The 18,509-nt window shown below is 40.2% G+C and overlaps 1 protein-coding gene across 1 annotated transcript in view; it reads left to right on the top strand.

Annotated features, from left to right (window-relative positions):
* COG3 (component of oligomeric golgi complex 3) overlaps positions 1-18,509 on the top strand; it is a 57,225-nt gene that overhangs the window by 18,539 nt on the left and 20,177 nt on the right. The window contains exons 11-17 of the mRNA XM_060129436.1: positions 553-644; positions 1,735-1,874; positions 3,303-3,463; positions 6,228-6,339; positions 10,513-10,637; positions 13,792-13,881; positions 17,510-17,630. Coding sequence (XP_059985419.1) covers positions 553-644; positions 1,735-1,874; positions 3,303-3,463; positions 6,228-6,339; positions 10,513-10,637; positions 13,792-13,881; positions 17,510-17,630 — 841 coding nt within the window. The remainder of the gene's footprint in view (positions 1-552; positions 645-1,734; positions 1,875-3,302; positions 3,464-6,227; positions 6,340-10,512; positions 10,638-13,791; positions 13,882-17,509; positions 17,631-18,509) is intronic.

The raw sequence follows: 18,509 nt of genomic DNA, 5'->3' as shown, positions 1-18,509 counted from the left end.
CTTGAGCTGTTATGATACCCTAGAAACTATACTTGGGTAAATAAGTTTTGGTCCCCATATCAACAAACTTACATAATGTTTCTTTCTGTTATGACAAATCTAGTTTAGTAATTAGCATTCAATTTGGCAAAATATTCTCATTTTGACTGATTTTTTGAAGTATGAAGATTCACAAATCAGTATTGTTTTTTGAAAGATGAAGTTTCAAAGTTTCTGGATTTATGTAGACAAATTAATCTTAGCTTTTGCTGCAGAAGTGCTGTTTTGTTTAGTGTGATTTTAAGTCAGATTATAGAAAAAAAAGATTATTTTTTTAAATACTTTTCAACTAGAAGAGTAATTTTCATTGTCAAAAGCTTAGAAAGCATAAAGAAGAAAATAAAAATCATCGATAGTTCCACTGTGCAGAAAACCATTTTCTGTTCTTCAGGGAGTTGTTTTATGAATTATATATGCATAGTCTCTTTGTAAATAAAATGTTGGCTTTATTTCATAAATGCTGGAGTTGTTGTGTGTCTCTAACTGTAGATGGTGTGTGTTTGTTTCCCGCAGATTCGCAGTGGCTGTGCCTTTATGGTTCATGTATGCCAGGATGAGCACCAACTTTATAACGAATTTTTTACAAAACCAACATCAAAATTAGAGTAGGTGGTACACGGAATCTAACTCTTGTTTTTAAGATTTAATTCGCTAGTGGCTGTAATGGCTTATTATAGGAGTATTCTAAAGTTAACTATGGAGTTTTTTAACTTTTGTGGGTATGTGAACAGAACATTGTTGGATGGGACAGTGGTTATTTATTTTGAAATAAATGTGCAGCTTGAAGGCCAACATGCTGTCCATATTATTTATAATTATGGAGACAATAAGTTATGATAGTAAGAATCCTGTATAGGGAACTATCTTGGTATCTAGATCCCTTTATCTACATTAAGTGTAATAATTCCTTCTATTTAAAAAATTCTATGATTCTAACTAATGAAGGACACTTAAAAACGTAGATACTATTTAAAATCCTTTTCCTTATTTTTCTCAAAGTGTCTTTCAAACCCACTGTCAGTCACTTTTGGGTTCTTCATTTTGGTGGTTTTGACTGTTAAAAAATTCCAAGATTATGACTCTTGTAAAGGGGAAGAGACAAATATATCTTACGGTTTTGATGAAATACTATATATAGAAGAGTACTGTTGACAATATAAAGAGTATAGACAGCCTAATGTTTTTCTTTTCAAATGTTTAAAATTGTCAAAATACTTGGTGTACGTCCAGAATATTTTGAGTTTTGTTTATCTAAGTCTGTAAGTATTCAAGAGTTTTGAACCTATCTTTCCTGGGGAAAATGTCACCATTTGATTCATAGTGGTGTAGGTTATAAAAGGAAAATTAAGTCTACTGAAATATTTTTTATTGTTTTTGAAAGGACATACACAAAATTATTGCTAACATAAGTACAAGTTGTAATAAATTGACACTCGGCTGGGGCCAGCTAATTGTTGAGGATTGCTTATTAATTCTGAGCTTGATTATTGATTCTAGCAAAAACAGTTCACGGAATTACTTTCAGCCTTTCACTTCTCATCATATAATGTCCCCACGTACTATTTTCCAGTATATATATTTTTTTGTTTTGTTTTGTTTTGTTTTTGGCTGGAAGCAATCAAGGGTGACTTTTAAACTATTAGGAAATACTGAAAGGATTACTGCTGATAACCATGTTTTATTCTTTCATTTTAGTGAACTTTTGGAGAAACTGTGTGTGTCATTGTATGATGTCTTCAGGCCATTGATCATTCACGTTATTCACTTAGAGACTTTATCGGAACTTTGTGGGATTCTTAAAAATGAGGTGCTTGAAGATCATGTACAGAATAATGGTAAATAAGTAGAAATGATCATTTCAAAGGTCTTTTTAATTATATCTATGGCTCAATGAATCTGAAAAAGATTAGTACCTCCCCCCCATCCCTATATAAACAATATTTTTAAAACTTGGGTTGATGCCTTGTCTCTTTTTGAATCAAGATGCACCTTATTCTGTGACTAAATAATAATGGGGAAAGAATTTTTAAATCTGGGCAAAATTAGTAATAAAATAATTATAGTTACTATTCTTTCTGGCATCTGAAATCCATAGAGAACTGACCATCAGTTTTGGGTTGGGTATTTCTAGTACACTATTACCAGAGTACATAAAGTAATTGACTGTATTGCATAGTCTTAATTTAAAAAACAGAAATTGTTTTAGCATACATACATAGTAATAATTCATCTTCTTTGAAATTACAAATAAAGAAAAGCAATTCTCTGGAGTAGCTCTACTTTATTCATCTAATACATGCTTTAACAATTGGTTTGATTGTCATAAAAAACATGATTTTCCTAGTGATACTTAGGTACATTTAAAAAATACCCTTCAGGTAATCATTTTACTGGCAGAAATTATTGTCCTTACTTTGACTTTCCTTAAGAGACACTATAGGTTTGTTACTCTTCCCGAGTTTCTTATTCTATTGCATTTAGTTCATTCTAAGATGTACATTTTCTCCCATTTTAATGCCTGTGAATTAAAGATGATTTTTTAAATTAATGTAGATATTTATATGAGTGTGTAATGCCTCCAACTCCCCAGCCCTTGGAAAGCTGATACTGAATCACTGGTGTGTCTTAACATTGATGGCATCTTAGAAATGAAGAAATTCTATACAAACGCATGTCTCATTTTATTTATTTATTTGGCCACACTGCGCGGCTTGTGGGATCTTAGATCCCCAACCAGGGATTGAACTCGGGCCCTCGGCAGTGAAAGTGCAGAGTCCTAACCACTGGACCGCTGAGGAATTCCCTCATTTTTTTTTTTTATTCATTTTTCTTTGTGAGAATGTTAACAAGTCATTTAATATCTGTGGGACTCCATCTGTAAAATGGGGGTGATAACCTAATTAATAAGCTGCTTTAGCTATCTCTCAGGATTGGTATGAAGCTATAGAGATACCTTTTAAAAAAACACAAAGCACTTTAAAAATAAGGTTATTATTCTCATTAATAATGGAAATTATTTCACAGAGTCCCAGGAAGAAGATGTAAGGGCAAATTTATTTTCCAATTTTAAATTTGAGGAAATTGGAAGACATTTATTAAATTTTTCTAAGGTCATTAAGTCATACCAAAATAGAATACAACCAGTCCCTGAAGCGAGAGTGGTTTATACTATTACTAGACAATTTTGTAATATTTTTGCTTGTTTAAAGAAAGTATTTTTTAAATCTGAAGGAATGGGTGATTGACCTTTTTTTTTTTATCAGCTGAACAGTTGGGGGCATTTGCAGCTGGAGTAAAGCAGATGTTGGAAGATGTACAAGAGCGACTTGTCTACCGAACCCACATCTACATTCAGACAGACATCACAGGCTATAAACCAGCTCCTGGAGATCTAGCGTATCCTGATAAGTTAGTAATGATGGAGGTAGGGTCTTCTTATTTCATCTTTCCCCTACCCCACACAACTTTTGGATATTTTATACTGGTGAAAATAGGATTTTTCTTTTTAATTCTCATTCAGGATGCAAAAATAAAGATAAACTTGCCATGAAATCATAGGAAATAAAAATATAAAAAAACTGAACAGATATAATTTGTTAGATTGTCCCTCCTTCAAGTTGTATTTTATAAACATTTGATTCGGTTTTCTGTCCTTTTCCAGGAAGCGTGTCTTCTCAATTTTTAAATAGAATTAGTGCTTTCTATGATTTCTCTTTTTTTTGGTAAGTGGCATAGAAGAGGATTAATAACATATAAGCCACCAGAGTTGATGGTCACATAACCATGTGTCGTCTTCTCTCATTAAAAACTCTGGTGGTTGTCTCCTCAAAATTACACAGTGCTGGTGTCCAGTTTATGGTTTGAAGACTTAGGTACATCTCACTAATCTTTCAGTTACATATGTATCTTCATTTTCTTTGAGTGCTGTACAGAGTTAAAATAATGCATAGGGTATTAGTGCTTAAACAGAATTGGAACCTGGAAATTCTTTTTATTTGTCTATTAATTTTTTTGAATGACAAAATCAGGTTTATTGCTCCAGGTTAAGCCAGTGAAGACTGGATATGGGAAGGGTGAGGGGGGAACACAGGAACTTGGTGAAGGCATCCTCCCGGCCTTGGCCTATACTGAGTTCTTGGCACCCTGGGAAGCCAACCAGTCAGTGCATTTCAGACCTGCTGATCACCTGCCCATGGGCCAGACCCACAGTAAAGTTTGAGGCACAACCCCAGGCTCTGGGGAGCATATCCCTCCTCCCTATGGGGTCACCTGCACAGGTCTGAGCACAGAGGAGGGGTCTGCAGAGATGGCCTCTGCTGGGGCTGTATCCTTAGGAAGGTATCTTGGTGGAGGAGGAGGCTGCCCCCTTCTTCTTGGTGGGGGCCTTCAGCAGCTCCAGTTTCTTGGGCAGACTGGTATAAACAGGTGTTTCTCAACCTGATCTAGGGAGTTGTGCTCTCTCCCCTTCCTCCCCTCCTTTCCTTGTCTCCTTTGTATCAGTTTTTATATTCTAGATAGGATACCTGTTTTAATAGTGCTGTCTGATAGGATGTTAGGTGATTGAGTTTACTATATACCCCCTCCCAGTTTAATTTAGTGATACATTTGGTATGTTTATTTAGTCAACACATGGCCAGTATCCTGAGTGTTTTCTTTTTATTATTTTTTAAAATTTGTTTATTTATTTATTTATTGGCTGCCTTGGGTCTTCGTTGCTGCGCACAGGCTTTCTCTAGTTGAGGTGAGCAGGGGCTACTCTTCATTGCTGTGCACAGGCTTCTCATTGCAGTGGCTTCTCTTGTTGCAGAGCATGGGTTCTAGGCACGCATGCTTCAGTAGTTGCGGCACGCAGGCTCAGTAGTTGTGGCGCACGGGCTTAGTTGTTCCGCAGCATGTGGGGTCTTCCCAGACCAGGGATCGAGCCCGTGTCCCCTGCATTGGCAGGTGGATTCTTTTTTTTTTTTTTTTTTGTGGTACGCGGGCCTCTCACTGTTGTGGCCTCTCCCGTTGCGGAGCACAGGCTCCGGATGCGCAGGCTCAGCGGCCATGGCTCACGGGCCCAGCCGCTCCGCGGCATGTGGGATCTTCCCGGACCGGGGCATGAAACCGTGTACCCTGCATCGGCAGGCGGACTCTCAACCACTGCGCCACCAGGGAAGCCCGACCTCTTGTTTTAAGTGTACTGCTTCCAGTAAATCTATTTGCTTTGTTTTTCTTTTGGTGAAGGTCAGGGATTTAAGGTGATCTGGCTGTGACATCTGTGTGCCATTTAGGGATTAGCTATACTTTCTGGTTTCTGTTTGCAGAATGAAAGGACGGGCCTGACTGATACAGAGCCTGTCTCCTAAACAGTTCTCTGGCTATTCTTTTTGGCAGTAGGTGGGTGTCTGTTAGGCCAGGGGTCCCCAACCCATCCATGGCCTGTTAGGAACCAGGCCGCACAGCAGGAGGTGAGTGGCGGGTGAGCAAGCGAAGCCTCATCTGTATTTACAGCTGCTCCCCATCTCTCGCGTTACTGCCTGAGCCACCCTCCCCCGCATCTGTGGAAAAAGTGTCTTCCACGAAACTGGTCCCTGGTGCCAAAAGGTTGGGGACTGCTGTGTTAGGCCTTCATTTCTGTATATTTCCACCTTTATAACCAATGTAAATAAGTGGGATTTTCATTGCCAACTTAGTAGTTAGTGACCTGTGTATATTTGATGATATTCTTTAGATAGTGAAAAAGAGGTAAGGTCCATAAGATAATTTTTAAAAATCTGCTTAAAAAATAACAAACTGTAGCTGTTCTCACATAAAGAGAAAACCTGTAGTTTGAGTTTGCCAACTCCTTGATAAAAGCATTTCTGACATCTAGAATGTACCCGGTCTTAAATATGAATACTTTGTTTCTAAATGTAAAATTGAAAATTAAGCTTCTAATCTGAGCCTTGTATATTTGACTCTCTTCAGCAGATACCTTGTAATCGTTCTGAAATTAGTGGTTCAGAAAAGGCTATGTATGCCTTTATGAGAATAGAGACACTCTATACCAATTTAACTTTTTCATCTCCATGTGTTGTTTTGGCATAGTTCATTAATTCGTTTATCCATTAATTAGTATATATTTTTTACCTTATAGAAAGAATGTTCATATTGCTAAACACAGCTGAAAACTACACTTTAATGTTCCTTCTGATTTCTTTATACAGCAAATTGCACAGAGTTTAAAAGATGAGCAGAAGAAGGTACCACCTTCAGAAGCTTTGTTTTCAGATGTTCAGTTAGAAGAAGCAGAGCCTCCTAATAATCTAACAAAATCTGGTATGTCATGATGTTTTAACTTGCAGCTTTTATTCATTCATTTAATAAACTTTTATTGAGGACTTGTCATGTCTCAGGCAAGAAAAACAGCTTGTGCCTTTGAGGAGCCCACACTTTAGCAGGGGGAGATTGGCAAGCCACAGGTGTAATTCAGGGATGACAGGATAAAGGTAGGCACAGGGCACTCTTGGACCACGGGAAAAGGGCATCAGAATTGTGAAGGGGGATGAACTTTGAGTGCAGGAAGGCTGATTCAGTGAGAGGTGTGGAATCTGAAAGCTGTAGTGTTGATGAGTATGAGAGAGTCAGGTGAAATAAGGTTGTTTTAAGATAGAATCGCATGGAGGACGGCATATAGGAATGGAAGACCATGGTTGCTTTGGGGATGTCAGGTGGTTTGCTGAGTTTGGGTACCGGTTCCTGCAGGAAGGTGCAGGCAAAACAGGCCAGCTTGTGATAGGTGTCAGGTGATAATCTCATGGACTTTGAAATTCTACCTAATTGTACCATCAGATTTGCATTTTTAAAAATGTATTGAGTGCCTAGGACTCGGGTAAAAAAATTGACAGAAACGTATGGGATAGCTTGGACTAGGGTACCTGTTAGGCAAGGAACAAAATTGTCCAAGAGTCACCCTGGATAACTGATGAGTTATCTAGACAACAGGCTAGATGAGAAGTAGGGCACCCTTTCTCCTCACCCCTCAGCTGTAAGAGTGACACTCAGACTCAGCTCCATGTGAGACTGACTGGGAGTCGGGGGTACTGTAACTCCATGGGCTTTAAAGAGCCCCAGCTGCCCCCAAATCCCCAGGCTTAGTGCATCATCAGTTTATTCTGAGTCAGCTCTGTAACAGTTGACACCCCAAATCCAGACTGCCCAACAGCCTCAGTATTCCCCATCTGACAAAGCCGTTTTATCACGCCTGCCCTATAGGAAGAGAGACCATAGGGAGCTGAAATTTCCTCCTCTGGAGTAGAACCCATGCCGTGTCCTAATACACATCTTGGTCTGGTTAGCCGCCTGAAGAGTTACTGGAGAGACTAGAGTACATTTCTGTCTTACCAACCCTGGCCTTGTACCTTTCCCCAGTAAAGCTTATTCTTTAACTCACGCCTGACATTACATTAAGGTGTTGTTGGTAGAGCTGTGGAGACTGGTTAGGATGTTGTTGTGTTTTTCCATCTGAAAGGTAAAGGTGGTTTGAACCAGGACGTTGATGGGGGGGAATGGAGAGAAGTGTATAGATGAGGGATATAGTTAGAAGTGTGAATCAGTAGAATTTGGTGATGCACTAGATATGGGGGCTAAGGAAGATTGAGTAAGGTCCATGTGGAACAACCGAGAGATCTGTATTAAATGGATCTAGAGTTATGCTGTCCAATACGGGAGCCATAGAGCATGTGAAATGTGGCTATTCCGAATGTGCTGTGTGTAAATACACAACAAATTTCAAAGACTTAGTATGAAATAAAGAATAAAAAGTATCTTATTAATAATTTTTATATTGATTTTATGTTAAAATAATGAGATTTTTGATCTGTTAGGTTAAATAAAATATATTCAAAGTAGTTCCACTAGTTTTACCTTTTTAATGTGGCATTTTAATGTGTCACATTTATGATTCACATAAGAGTCCTCTTGGACAGCACTAGCTCTAGAGCTATAAAGAGGCAGCTGATTCAGAGGTAAAGAGTGAGGACCCTTGATGCTTCGGACTCGTATGAGATCAGCCAGGACAGAGAGTAGAGTGACAGTAACAGAAGCCTGGGGAGAGAGTCTTAGGAGCAGATGGAGGGAGGGGGTGCGCTGGGCTGACAGGGGAAGGACAGCCAGGGGGTCAGAGAGTGTGATTAAGCCAGAGGAGGAGGGGTCGGCAGAGTGATTTGAGTAAAGAGGTGAGAAATAGGAAATGGGAGGATATCGTGGTTAGAGGGTGGGATGCTGAGTTTTCATGATTAAGAGGTGGAATAGTTTGGAGTAATAAGAAGGTCTGTAGAAAGCAATTCTGAAAGAAAGTCATAAGAAACTGTGTCTGGAGGAGGGGGTGCAGGGATGGAAGTGAAGGTCTTTGGAGTTGAGACGGGCAAGGATAACCATATGGGTCATCCCTAAGTTTGTCGATGCTGTTCAGAATAGACGTGGAATTTGGGATGGGAAGCAAGGCTCTGAGTCTGGTGGCAAGGGGAGCAAAAAAGAAAAGAACGAGTGTAATCACTTCTCCTGCTTCCAGGGTATGTCAGAAGTGAGAAAATGAGATTGCTCTGAAGTGAGGCCTTCAAGTGATGTGATGTTCATGTCATGGGAGTAGTGTCAGGTCAAGTTGGTGGAGGGCCCACGGTGTGAGGAGGCCGACGATGAGTGTCTTCAGAACGCATGGGCCTTGTTCTCTGCATGGAGAAGTGAGGGCAGCGGCAGGCTTGCAGAGGGAGGGTGGTGGGGGCCCACGGCGGGAGCCGATGCAGAAGCCCTGCTACCGGGTTTGCTCAGCTCTTCAGAAGAGGCAGCCAGTAGGCACCTTGCCTGGCGACTTGCTGTGTAAGTAAACTCTCCCCAGTCAGCTATTTTAGCTATTAACGCTTCTTCTCAGGAGAGTGAAAAAATGAACAAGTAGGTTGACTTCTGACTTTGAACTACATAAATACATTTATTGCACTAAACTTCAATTTGGGAGTACCCTTTTGGCTCTTTATTTTGAAGGAGGAATCCCGCAGATATCGTCATTCTTAGCACAACTAAGGATACTTAACCTCCTGAGTATTCCGTGATATAATTTGTCCAGTTTATTCTTTTTCCTTAAGAAATTTTTTTATAACGTAGGTATCTTAGTTTAAAGTAAGGCCTTATGGAAGAGCTTTTTAAAATTCTACAAGTATTACATGCTTTTGAAAAACAACGAAGCTTACAGAACCATGAAGTGAAAGCACCAGCCCTCAGCATTGCCCTCTGCCCTTTCCCGCATAAGTCCACTCTGCGAGCACCAGTTCTCCTTCTGAGCATATGCAGATCTAGCTCTTTTTAAATTTTTAAAAATTTTGGCCACGCCGCATGGCTTGTGGGGTCTTGGTTCCCCCCACCAGGGATCAAACCTGGGCCCCCTGCAGTGGAAGCACAGAGTCCTAATCACCAGACTGCCAGGGGAATTCCCTCTAGCTCTTTTTTTAAAAAAGGAATTCTGTTTTGCTTGGCTTTACTTTTCTTCTTTTACTATTAAAAAAATTTCAAATAAACAGAATGATGCAATGAAGCCCTGTGCCCACCACCCAGATTCAATACTTAACATTTTATCAATTATGTATATATTTTTGCTAATCATTTTAAAGTAAGTTATTGTCATCATTGCCACTTTACCTTTGAGTATTTCAGCACCTCTCCAAAAAAAAAAAGGGCATCTTTCACAGAACCATAAACCATCATTGCACTAAAAAAATTTAGTAATGTTTCCTGATGTGCTCTAATACCCAGTCCATATTTCAGTATCCCCTCTTGTCCCAAAGTATGGTCCCAGCTGCACTTTCCTGGCTCATGTGAACTCTGGTCCCTCCACCAGAGTGATGGTGCGTCCGTTATAGACGTGTCTCTGCTCAGGCACCCCCCCCCATGCTCCTCCTCATGCTTGCTGGGGCTACCTTTTGGGTGGGGTGGGTGGGGGAATGGGCACTCAGCTCTGGTCACTTGGGAATTACATACACTAAGTAGGCCTATAAGTGATGGAGTTGAGCACATGGAAGGCAGGCTGTCAGGCAGACCGGCTTCGATTAATCTTCCTGCTTAACGTGCTTTGTTTTCTTGTCACTCCCCCACCTCCCGCTTGCTTCCACGTGACGGCATCTAGACCTGTCTCCTTTTTATTGGCTGCATGGTATTCTGCAGTATGTGTATACTGCTCATGTAGTCCATGAAGATTATCGATCACAGTTCGGAGAGAGCAACTTGGGCTGAGTGCGTGAGGCTGGAGTGTACATATGTGTGTAGTCACGTGCGTTCTCAGTGTGTTAAATCTCACCTGTCACTGATTTAGGTTCCCTTTGGCATTCTCGATTAAAGGCGAGGCTAGAGAAAATTGATACCTCCAGCCATTGATAGCTAGTGAGAACTAACAGTTTATAATTGCTATGCAAATAAGACAGACCTCCGTGTGTGAAATGTCTTCTTCTCCATTTGGGATTTTAGGTTCAACCGAATCTCTCAGTCCTAGAGCACAGACCACAATTTCTCCAGCAGATCTTCATGGAATGTGGTATCCTACAGTTCGACGAACTCTCGTCTGTCTCTCCAAATTGTACAGATGTATAGATGTACGTGTGTAAATTCTTATATCTTTACTGTAAATCGCGTGCTCTTTCACTTAAAATATTTGTTTAATTTAAATTTTAAGATCTTGATATAATATATTTTGTTTGGTATTAGATGAGAATAATAAGATTTTTAGATACAGAGATAACTTTAAGATCAATCTAATTTAGAGATTCTTTTTTTTCTTTGCGGTACACGGGCCTCTCACTGTTGTGGCCACTCCTGTTGTGGAGCACAGGCTCCGGACGTGCAGGCTCAGCAGCCATGGCTCACGGGCCCAGCCGCTCTGCGGCATGTGGGATCTTCCTGGACCGGGGCACGAACCCGTGTCCCCTGCATCGGCAGGCGGACTCTCAACCACTGCGCCACCAGGGAAGCCCCCTAATTTAGAGATTCTTAACCTGAGCATTCTGTATACCCTCAGAATCCTCTGATGCAGGGGTCCCCAGCCCCCGGGCCATGGACCGGGACTGGTACCTGTCCGTGGCCTGTTAGAAACGGGGCCGCACAGCAGGAGGTTGAGCGGGCCAGCAAGTGAAGCTTCATCTGCCGCTCTCCATCGCTCCCATTACTGCCTGAGCCACCAACCCCCGATCCCATCCGTGGAAAAAGTGTCTTCCACGAAACCGGTCCCTGGTGCCAAAAAGGTTGGGGACTGCTGCTCTAATGGGCTTTGGGTAGTCAGTGAACACCTTGAAGTGTGTGTAAAATTTTGTCTGTATGTTTGTATTTGTGTCTTTCTGAGGAAAAGACCTATGGCTTTTATCGTTTCTTATAGGCGTCTATGGCTACAAATAACATTTAAAACTACTGATTAATTCATCTGTCTTAGTTTATAGATGAAGAAAAAGAGATGCAGAAAGGTTATGTCCAGTGTCACATAGGTATAATATACATTTAGTACTAAATGCAACTACTTTAGTTTTGCACTCAATTTAAATCAGCTTCCTTAACAAGTAGTTGTCGGACTACATGTTTCTAACCCTGGACTAATTTTAATTATTTGCTAAAATTAGCAGTACCCTTATACTTATACTGTGCATTTATTTTAGGTAACATTTATTTTAAGCATTCCAGTTTAATGATATGAGTATCAATCCCTGAATGATCAGATTCGTCTACATTTATTTATTGTCAGTGTTAAACCCAAAATAGTTTATAAAAATCAGTGATTTTAATTCACTTTTATATGTTTGTTTGTTTTGTTTTGTTTTTTTGGCCATGCCACATGGCTTGTGGGATCCTAGTTCCCTGACCAGGGGTTGAACACGGGCCACAGCAGTGAGAGCACGGAGTCCTAACCACTGGACTGCCAGGGAATTCCCTAATTCACTTTTAAAAAATTAATTTGATTGTTACAACTGAAACAGCATATAGAGAGAAGTGATTAAATATAATGGTCATGTAATGAATTGTCCAGATGCCACTGTTTCTTAAGAATATGGTTCAGAAGGGTACATGTATATCTCCTCCCACTCTGAGATGCGCTGTACCTCAGAGTCCTCGGGCCTGAGCAAAGTTGCACAGTTGACTCATTCGTTCATTAGCGTGCTCACGACTTGGTGTCTATTTTAAACTGCATCATTACTGGAGTTTGTGCTTGGAGATTTTGAAATTCAACCAGAAAGTGCCTTTTGCTCAGTTCTGGGACTTTTAGGGGTGAGGCCAGATCACCTCTGCAGAATTAGATGTCTCAGCCTTCTGCCCAGCTGCTGAGATCTCTTCCAGAGCGGGGTTTGGACATTGGCAATTTTTCTTCCCCAGGTCGCCCCAGGAGGTGTATTGAATGATGGTGTTAGGTTGGGATTCAGAAACTTCCTACAGTGGAGCCAGGATCCCAAGGGAAATAATGCAGAGCCACATTCCACATAGAACCCATTGTCATCACAGACCCCGGTGAAGTCTCTTAGGTGCTTAACAGGAACTTTAGCCCAACAGGAGGTAGGCCCAAGGACGTTACTCTGCCTGTTTTTATTTTCTGCCCTAGGCCTGCCCATTACATTTCCACCTAGCTTACATCCAAATCTTCTCCCTCTCTGTCTTACCAGTCAAAGGTGAGGAGAGACAAATCCAATGAAAACCCCATCGAGGCTGAGCAGGAGAGAGGGCCTTAATCTGAGCTGCGCATATTTGGTCTTCCTAGCAAGAGGCAGCCCTCATCTCTTCTTACTATACAGTAGCCTCATGAGAAACAGAAGTTAGGGAAGCGGTACAAAAAGAGAATAAAGCATCAGGTATGAGCCCAGAGCCCAGAACAGGGCCTAATAATAAAAATTTTGCTCCTACCCATCCATCAGTTCCAAGGGAACTGACAGGAGTCCCTTCTGAGACCAACATCCCACACCTCTAGGAAGATATAGAAATGGCAGAATTAAATTAATCATGCTTCACATTCTATTTTGTAACCTGATTTTGTTTTTACTTATGTTTTATAAGAATTGCACCACCTCCTATTTAGCATTCTTTGATTTCATGCACAGTGTTCTGTAATTTAGATTTACTAGTATTTTATTTGTCAGCCTCCTATCATTGAACATTTAAGTTATTTCCAGATTTTTTTGCTGTTTTAAATAATATTGTGATGAAGAGCCATGTGCATGAATCTTAGAATACAGTACTGATTTTACTTGGGGTACATTTTTAGAAGTGGATTTACTGAGGCTTTTTTTTTTTTTTTTTGGCCGTGCTACGTGGCATGCGGGATCTTAGTTCCCTGACCAGGGAGTGGAAGCTCAGAGTCCTAACCACTGGACTGCCAGGGAATTCCTACCGAGGCCTTGTTATAAAGTTGGTTTTATGTATCTAAAAAACAGCCTGTAACATGAGATCATGCTGGAGTGAGGGCTCCATGAGGTCAGAATCACATCTGCCTTGTGAACCTACCACTGTACTTCCAGCATCTAGCACAGAGCTGCATGAAATAGGTGCTCAGGAAATATTGTGGAAGGGTCACATGAGTGTTTTGGGAGATGCAAATTAGGAAACTATGTGCTGGTCTAGAAAGGTTGCATGGGAATAGGAAACTCCAGGAGGAATACTGGTAGTAATAAATTAATCCGTCAGATGAGGGCAAGCAGGCTGTACTCAGAGCCTATGATTTTCCTTTTTTCTGTTTTTGAAGTGCTGCAAGGTGATGTTTCTCTTTTATTTCACCAGAGGGCAGTATTCCAAGGATTATCACAAGAAGCCTTGGCGGCCTGCGTTCAGTCGTTACTTGGAGCATCAGAGTCTATCAGCAAAAAGAAGGTTTGATAGAGTGTCAGATGAAATCTTATCGCCTATAGTAATATTGTGGGATGCAGCATTAATTTACAGGCACAGAAATTGAAAGCCATTTTGGCAGTAGGATTTGTTTAATATGATTTAATTTTGAGGCCCTTTGAGAGAAGCTAGTACTTCACTTTAGTGCTCAGTAAAGACTGCTCTGTATGAGAGTGCCAGCTTTGCTAAAGTGCCGGAAGTGACACTTAGGTTATAGATTCTATAGGACGGAGGTTTCCTGTTCTAGCCTTAGCAACTGGGAGGCACTGGACTGCTGTTTCCTCGAAATACCAAAACAGTGTTTTCAAGGAAATGTAGCAATTTATAATCATCCCTGCAATGACATTTTAAATAGTTTAATGGCCTCACTTGGAGGGAATCAGCCAGTCAGTTTGGAAGACAGGCAGTTGTGGCCCGTGGGTTATGTGACTAGAAGTAGTTGCCATGATGTTGTAGCTTAGAGTTTTTAATCGAGAAGAAGGGGTCTGGGGCTGAAGGCTGTTGACGTGTGCTTCTCCCACGGCCCCTGAGACTTTTTTCAGAAGGTATGGTTCGGAGTGCTGCTCTACCTTGCTCTCCACTTAGAATACCTGTTGCCACCTACAGGGAGGAAGCTGTCTGGGGTGTGTCCAGCCAGAATTTCATAGCTGCTGGGAGTTTTCAAACCTGTGAACCTTTCTGGACTTCCAGGTTTATAAACTTGGTTTCTAACTTCAAGACTTTAGATAAATTAAAACCAAAAAACAGAAATCTCCTCACAAAAGAATTTGGGACCATAGAAAAGCTCTATCTTTGTGACCACCATATGCTCCCATTCATGAAATCGAGAGTTGAAATGAAATTTTGACAGGGGGACTAGAAGAGAATGGAAAGTTAAGTTATAGACAGGCAGGTTGAAGTTTAAAAAGTATTTCCAAGTCTGAGCTCTCACATTTTTTTATGGTATGGTAGGTAGAATTAGGAAACGCTTGTCTAATATTAGGAAAAATGGTTAAGTAAATTGTGGTATATTCCATATAGTGGAATATTACACAGACATTAAATTTAAAAAAATGAAATAATAAAATTTAACTTAAATATGTTAAGGCAAAAAAAAAGCACAGGATACAAATCAGATATACGCTATGACTTTATGTAATGACATGTGTTAAAAAAAAGTAACGGTGAAAGCTTTTGGGTGACTATAGATGATTTTTTCTTTCTTTTCCTTACACTTCCTTTACTTTCCACATTTTTTACAGTGAGTATGTATTTCTTAGATTATCAGAGGAAAAAAATGACCTAATTGAAAAAAAAAGTTCATATACTTATGTCCTCTGGTACCACTGTCCTCTTTTTAAAGGGGGGAGTGAAAAGCCTTCTGATTATTCAGTCTTTTGCCCTCATTGCCTGTAAGGCTATTCTCTTTTATTAACTCAGTTTCCTTCATATTATAAGGTGCTTAAGTATGTATGAGGAGGCCCTCAATTTGGTAAGAATTAGCTAATTTATTTTCATGACTGAGTTTATGCTTTTTGCCTTTCAACTTTTAAAAAAGTGATCAATGAAAATGGCTTAATGTCTTAGAGAATTTCTTAGGGCAAGAAATTCTTCTTACATACTTAAATCGAGTACCTAGTATATCAGTAAACTAACACAAAGCTGGATCACAACAGCTTCAGTAAATTCAATCTATATTATACCATTTTCTCCATTGGAGCTGTTAGTTCTTTTGAAAATAGAGCAAGCATTCAAAATGTGTAGCATTTCCTACTTACCTAATGTTCTGTGTCCCAGAGTACAAAGTGAGTTTCCATCAAATAAATCGTACTTATATGTTGATTCTGTGTTTATTTAGGAGGGAGGGAGGCAGGGAGAGAGAACGTAGAAGAGTCACTTTAATAACCTCTTTAAAGTTTATACAGGCACACCTCATCTCATTGTGCTTCGCTTCATTGCACTTCACAGATACTGCGGGGTTTTGTTTTTGTTCTTTACAAATTGAAGGTTTGTGGCAACCCTGCATTGCACAAGTCTATTGGCACCATTTTTCCAACAGCATATGCTTATTTAGTGTGTCTGTATCACATTTAGTTAAGTCTCTCAATATTTCAGATTTCATTATTATATTATGGTGATCTGTGATCTTTGATGTTACGATTGCAAAAAGGTTACGACTTGTTGAAGGCTCAGACGATAGTTATTTAAAAATACTTTATCGCTAAAGATGGCTAGCATTTTCAGCAATAAAGTATTTTAAAATTAAGTTATGTACATTGTTTTTTTAGACAATGCTATTGCACACATAGTAGACTACAGTATGGTGTAAATGTAACTTTTTTAAAAAAAATAAATTTATTTATTTTTGGCTGCATTGGGTGTTCGTTGCTGCACGTGGGCTTTCTCTGGTTGTGGTGAGCAGGGGCTACTGTTAGTTGTGGTGCATGGGCTTCTCGTTGCAGTGGCTTCTCTTGTTGCAGAGCACGGGCTGTAGGTGCACGGGCTCAGGAGTTGTGGCTCACGGGCTCTAGAGCGCCGGCTCAGTAGTTGTGGCGCACGGGCTTAGTTGCTCTGCGGCATGTGGGATCTTCCCGGGCCAGGGCTTGAACCCGTGTCCCCTACATTGGCAGGTGGATTCTTAACCACTGCGCCACCAGGGAAGCCCTAAATGTAACTTTCATATGCACTGGGAAACCAAAAAAATTCATGTGACTAGCTTTGTTGTGATAATTACTTTATTGCAGTGGTCTGGAAGCAAACCCGTAATGTCTCTGAGGTATGCCTGTATTGCTTACTGAAGGACAACTTTATTCTTTTCCCAATGCAGTATAATTTCATTAAAAATATTTTCAAAGTAAGATTGCGTCTTGAGTAGCAGCAAGAAGGAGCAAACATAGCCTAGCTCTTCTTAATATACAGACTCTTTTCTGAAATGAGGGCCATGATGATTCACTATTTTGGGACTGGGTCGGAGCTTGAGAACTAAGCTTGATTCACAAGACTCTTGTGGATGAGTCCTGAGAGGGTAGAAGGAAATGCAGGGCCTCTCCGGGGTATAGGTAGTCAGTGCTCTGTTGCTGGCCGGATAATCCAAAATGGTAACCCCAAATCATTTTGCATTTGGAGGCTCCTTTTGTACTTCTATATAAATATGAGTATTTCTGATACTCTGTGTATTGAAACCACTCTGACCAAACAGTGAAAGCCAGGTTCCTGAGAGAAACTAGGAAGCCCTGGGAGATCAGAGTCGTGCTCGTACTTGGAGCTTTTAATTCCTGCTCTGTGCTGATACTGGACCACGTGGTTTCTTCTATTTCTGCACCAGGTTAGAGTAGATTTGCCTTCTCTTTCTAAATGCGTTGCTTTACAACCTTTTTGTCTGATTTACTTCCTTGGGTTTACTAAATAGAACAGGTGATAGAGTTAGTAAGAGTTTGAAGCAAGATTTTTCCAGATAATTCTAACATGGAAATATGGGAAGAGTTCATTGCACAACAAAGGAGTATTGGTACCATATAGTTAGGCTAAGGGCCATAGACCTAGATAGATGAAGGTTGATTAATAACATGTGTTTTATGTGCGCCTGTTTTTATTTCATCTGTGATAATATCCATTTTTCTGTCTTTCAATTTAGACTCAGATTGATGGACAGCTTTTCTTAATAAAGCACCTTTTGATTCTCCGTGAACAGATCGCTCCATTTCACACTGAATTCACCATTAAGGAAATTTCCCTGGACCTCAAGAAAACTAGAGGTACTCCGTTGTCCTGGCTGGCACAGTTGGGTGTGCTGGACCTGATGTGTCCGCACAGGTTATAGGTTTGTCGTATGTTCATCTGCAATTTGCATGCATGCTCTGCTTGCTAGGCGTGTTGCCTGTCAGCATCCTAGCTACATCTAACTCGCTGGATCTTCTTTATGGAGAGAACTATACCTGGGCATCTCAGCTTGCAAAAGAGGATTACCTCTCTTAGACTCTGCCACATATTACCATAACCAGTTAAAAAGTGAAAAATCACTATACTAACTACCTAAGAGTGTCAGCTAATTGGAGTGATTTTAAACATTGCGTTGGGTTTGTTAGTTCATAGAAACTGAGACAGCCAGCTGGGTAAAATAGGAAGAGTACTTATCTAAGAGTCTGAGTCAGGTTCTGTGCCTGGCCCATCATTTCCTGGCTCTTGTGATCTTCAATGTGTGTTTTAGCTTCCCTACCCTGTGTAAAACAAGCAGAATCCGCTTGTCGAGATGCTTTCATCAGAGTATCAATATCATTAAGAGTGAAAATAAATGAAAATACATATTAAAGTGCTTTTGTAAGCTTAAGGTGCTTAAATAAACTCAAGTTGTATTATTATTAAATCAGCTGGTTGTTAAGTAATCATGTAGATAGGGCCTTTGAGTTGGTAACAGACATGGAATCATCTTGGGAAAGGTGATTCATCCATCCTGATGGTTTGTTTCTGACTGAATTAACAAGTGATGATTTCTAAAAGATCAAAGTAGTTATTTTCTAAGATGTTGATCTTAAACAGTTAAGGTTATACCATAAATATCCATCTCCTTTAATTACTTACAAATTTATCTAAACTTTATCTTTTCTTAACCATTTCCAAGAGAATTAAGCTCTAAC

This window comes from Lagenorhynchus albirostris, chromosome 18 (genome assembly GCF_949774975.1).
Source record: "Lagenorhynchus albirostris chromosome 18, mLagAlb1.1, whole genome shotgun sequence".
Taxonomy (NCBI): Eukaryota; Metazoa; Chordata; class Mammalia; order Artiodactyla; family Delphinidae; genus Lagenorhynchus; species Lagenorhynchus albirostris.
Note: the sequence above shows the minus strand (reverse complement) of the source record. Positions and strands in the feature narration are given on the sequence as shown.